The following is a 4,016-nucleotide window of genomic DNA, read 5'->3' as shown; positions in this document are numbered from 1 at the left end:
AGTTACAACTCTGGTCCTTTATGGCTTTGAATGTTACTATTATATAATTTCTGACCATCTTCCTAGGTGCATCATCCAAGGTGCATGGATAGGGCCCTACCAAATCCATGAAAAACACATCACGGACCTTGAAATCTGGTCTTTTGTTTGCTTTTACCCTATACTGTGAAGATTTCATGGGGGAGACCAGTGTTACTCAAATTGGGGGTCCTGACCAAAAAGGGAGTTGCAGGGGGGAGGGTCAGAAGGTTATTTTTTTGGGGTGGGGTGTCACAGTATTGCTACCCTTACTTCTGTGCTGCCTTCAGAGTTGGGTGACCGGAGAGCAGCATCTGTTGGCCGGGCACCCAGATGTGGAGGCAGCGCCCCGCCAGCAGCAGCGCAGAAGTAAGGGTGGCAATACCATACCATGTCGCCCTTACTTTGTGCTGCTGCCTTCAGAGCTGGGTGGCCAGAGGGTGGCAGCTGCTGAGAGCCCAGCTCTGCAGGCAGTAGCGCAGAAGTAAGGGTGCCAATACCATACCATCCTTCCTTTGTGCTGCTGCTGATGGTGTCTCTGCCTTTAGAGCTGGGTTCCCAGCCAGAAGCTGTCGCTCTCCAGCTGCCCAGCTCTGAAGGCAGCGCTGCTGCCAGCAGCAGTGCAGAAGTAACAGTAGCAGTACCACCCCCCAACTCCTTTTGGGGTCAGGACCCCTACAATTACAACACTGTGAAATTTCAGATTTCAATAGCTGAAATCATGAAATTTATGATTTTAAAAATCCTATGACTGTGAAATTGATCTAAATGGCTCGTGAATTTGGTAGGACCCTAGGCATGGAGCATGGTGTGTAATATTAATGACTTTCACAGTGTTTCATTTTCTGGTATACCCAAAGATGCGGACTACACGTGGATTTCTAAGGCTGTGGAAAAAACCTGTGTACTACCCTATTGCACTGTGGAAGAACTAGTTATGCTCCTGTATGGAAAGACATTAACCTAGAAATAGTGCGGATGAACGAGGGGAAGCTTAACTAGGACGTTTCCCGGCTATTTCAGTCTTCACTCCCCAACCACCGGCACCTTCTTTCCAGGTACTTGTTAGCGTATATGTTGTTAGGTTAGCTCTAATTCCGAGGGCACGCTCCCCACATGCCCGCCAGCCGCCGGGGTAGTGGGCACACTGGCCGCATGCCCACCCCAATGTGCTGTTCAGCTCCCTCAGCCCCCCCCAGTTTTGTCTTCCGCCCACCCTTTCTGATTGGCTAAGCGCTTCAATCCGAACCTCACATTCGTCACCCCCGATTGGCTCAGCCTCCCGCCTATCTTCCCAAGAAGCCCCTCCTCTCTTTTTATTCTCCCCCCTTCCCCCCATCTCAGCCCCCTCCCCCGTCTCTCTCCCTCCTTGCGTGTAGCTGCTGCTGAGGCTGGCTGGCCCCGCTGCACGGAGGAACCGGCAAGCTCTGCGTGCGCGCGGCGGCGCTGCTGCGGGTTGAGGGCGGCGCGGCGCAGCCTCCACCCCGGTGCGCACAGCCCCGTAAGTGCGAGCGAGAATGAGAGCCCGAGAGCAGCCACCAGCAGCCGCGCCGCACCAGCCCCCGGCGCAGGACTAGAGCAGGGAGAGACTGAAGGGGGCACGGAGGCAGCGTGAATCCTCTGGCAGACTCCCACTCGCTGGCTCACCTGCCATCCCCATCGCTCCCTCCCTCCCTCCCGTCTCACTCATTCTCTCCCCTCCCCTCCTTCCCACTCACACTCTCCCTCCTCTTCTCCTCCTCTGTCTCACTCTTTCGCTTCCCCTCTCCCCCCTCCGATCCCCCCGTCTCCCTTCTCCTCCTGGCACTGCACTGCAGCTGCTCCTCCGGCCAGTCCCGCCGCCTTCTCTCCCCTTCCCCCCCTGGGCCAGCCCCACCAGCCCCAGAGCATCCTCGGCACCCCGCGCGGAGCTCTGCCGTCCCGAGGGGGGACAGAGAACGGGACGAGCCTCGTCCCCTCCCCGCCCGGCCCCCCGCCTCCCCAAGGAAGAGACCATTCTGCTCCTGGCCGCGGCGAACATGATGGCGGCAGCTCCCATCCAGCAGAACGGGACCCACACCGGGGTTCCCATAGACTTGGACCCGCCGGACTCCCGCAAAAGACCGCTCGAAGCGCCCCCCGAAGCCGGCAGCACCAAGAGGACCAACACGGGTGGTGGGTATCTCCCCTCCCCCCGCAGCACCCTCCTCCCGCCCGCCCACCTTCCCTCCTACCTGCCCCGGCGGGAGGCCCTTCCCGGCGGCCGGGGGGCTGAACTGCCCCGGAGAATTCACCGGGGTTCCGGCACAATTGTTCAAAAAGGGTAAAAATGGGTAAAAACCGAACGGGGGGGGGAGCGCCCGGTACTCACGGGGGCGGTTGAGCCAGCCTTACGCCGCCTGCAGCTGCCGGGACCCGGCTCCCTGCCCTCCCGCGGACGGGGCCGCGCCACAGGGCCGGGGTCCGGAGGGGAGCGGAAGGCTGCACCCCGGGAGGACGCACCCGCTTGCTGGACACAGCCACCTCCTGACCCCGCAGCGCGGCTCGGGCCGGACGGGGAAGCGGCTCTGTGCCCCGGGGCCGCGCTGAAGGCTGCGGAGGGGGCTCCGTCCGGCGCGGGGGGGGCACTACTCCCGGGGTGCAGCAGCGTTAAACTTATCATTCATCAAAATGGCGTCGGTTTTCAGCATCTAGCAGTCTTTGGGGTTTAATATCCATCGGGGTGGGTGTGCAGCCGTGACCCTACAGGGGCTGGAGTGGGCATAGGGGGCTCCTGCTGCCCCAGCACCCTCCCGATACGTTGGTGAAGATAAATAAATAAATGACAGCTGGGAGGCAGGGGGATGGCGAAGGCGCTCTCCGCCTTTTCCATCCGCTGGCTCACAAGCTGGTTTTAAATCTTGACCGGTGTTTCCCGTTTCCTTGGCCTCACTTCGTCTATCAGTGTGACACTGTTGCATTGATTTGGCTTGTTGGGGTTGGGGGGTGTTGGAGTGGGGGGAGTTGTCTCTGGTGCGGTGACTTGTTAGTTAACATCCTGCTCTTCCTGGATGAGATGAGTTATAACGGGACTAGCATCTCCTCTATTCATTTGCACTGGAGTCATCATAACAATGCACCGAGGCAGAGGTGAATTTATTCATCTAATATTAAGAAAAGCAGTCTGTATTATAATGTATTGAACCTATATATAATATAAATGGGGACTGTGGTATTCCATCTGCACTATTTGGGATGCTTATACCCTTTCATAGGGAGAAAGTGAGATGGACCTGGACCTGCTCCTGTTTATTTTTTAAACAAACTTTATAGAGAACTTTATTTTACGATAAAATGTTGAGATTAAATCAAATTGGAGATTGGTTTTCAGGACTTCCAGTCATTAAAATAAACTACCCTTGTATAGCTTTCACCTTTTTCAGAGCCAGTGTTCTAAAGGTCCTTAGATACATTGCTGCTGGATTAGTAAGGGAAGGGGAGCACAGTTGCAAAATGTGGCTGGGAAACATTCGTTTCATTCATTGTATATATTTTCCCGTTCTGATTGTGGTTTTTCAATCCGGTGGTGGTGGGAGGATTGGCATTATCACTTTTACGTGTATTTAAAATAAGTGATTTAAGCTTTTGATCAATTGGGAAAAATTCTTCTTAATGTCTTTTAATTAATGAGCTTAAAAGAGATCACTGTCGTCTAAGAAGTGCTAAAGAAATACATCAGGATTACTTGGGCAAGTGATTCCATCCACACCATGTTGAGTTGTTTTCTTGGCAGTGGCTAAAATGCTTGGAAAATAAAACTCCACATTTTGGGTGGGTTTTTGGTAGGAGACTAGTTGTTTTGCACACTTAAGAAAGCAGGCAATAGGTAATTGCTGTTCTCATGCATTTGCTAATGTCAAACAAAGAGCCGATCACTTTATCATTCTTTCCCTTTTTTTTTTTTTTTAAGTTTTGGCATTTCTGTAGCAGTATTTTTAGGGAAGGTTGTGATTTGTCGTCATGCACGTTTTGTGCACACT

General features: G+C 54.0%; 1 protein-coding gene across 1 annotated transcript in view; it reads left to right on the top strand.

The window, feature by feature from the left end:
• The first annotated feature begins 1,767 nt into the window (after positions 1-1,767).
• Positions 1,768-4,016, top strand: part of NOVA1 (NOVA alternative splicing regulator 1) — a 235,180-nt gene continuing 232,931 nt past the window's right edge. Inside the window, exon 1 of the mRNA XM_024200374.1 lies at positions 1,768-2,172. Within this exon, the coding sequence (XP_024056142.1) occupies positions 2,037-2,172 (136 nt within the window). The 5' untranslated portion in view covers positions 1,768-2,036. The remainder of the gene's footprint in view (positions 2,173-4,016) is intronic.

This window comes from Terrapene carolina, unplaced genomic scaffold, assembly GCF_002925995.2.
Source record: "Terrapene carolina triunguis isolate 2854851 unplaced genomic scaffold, T_m_triunguis-2.0 Scaffold96, whole genome shotgun sequence".
Classification (NCBI taxonomy): Eukaryota; Metazoa; Chordata; order Testudines; family Emydidae; genus Terrapene; species Terrapene triunguis.
This window is presented reverse-complemented; position numbering and strand designations above follow the sequence as displayed.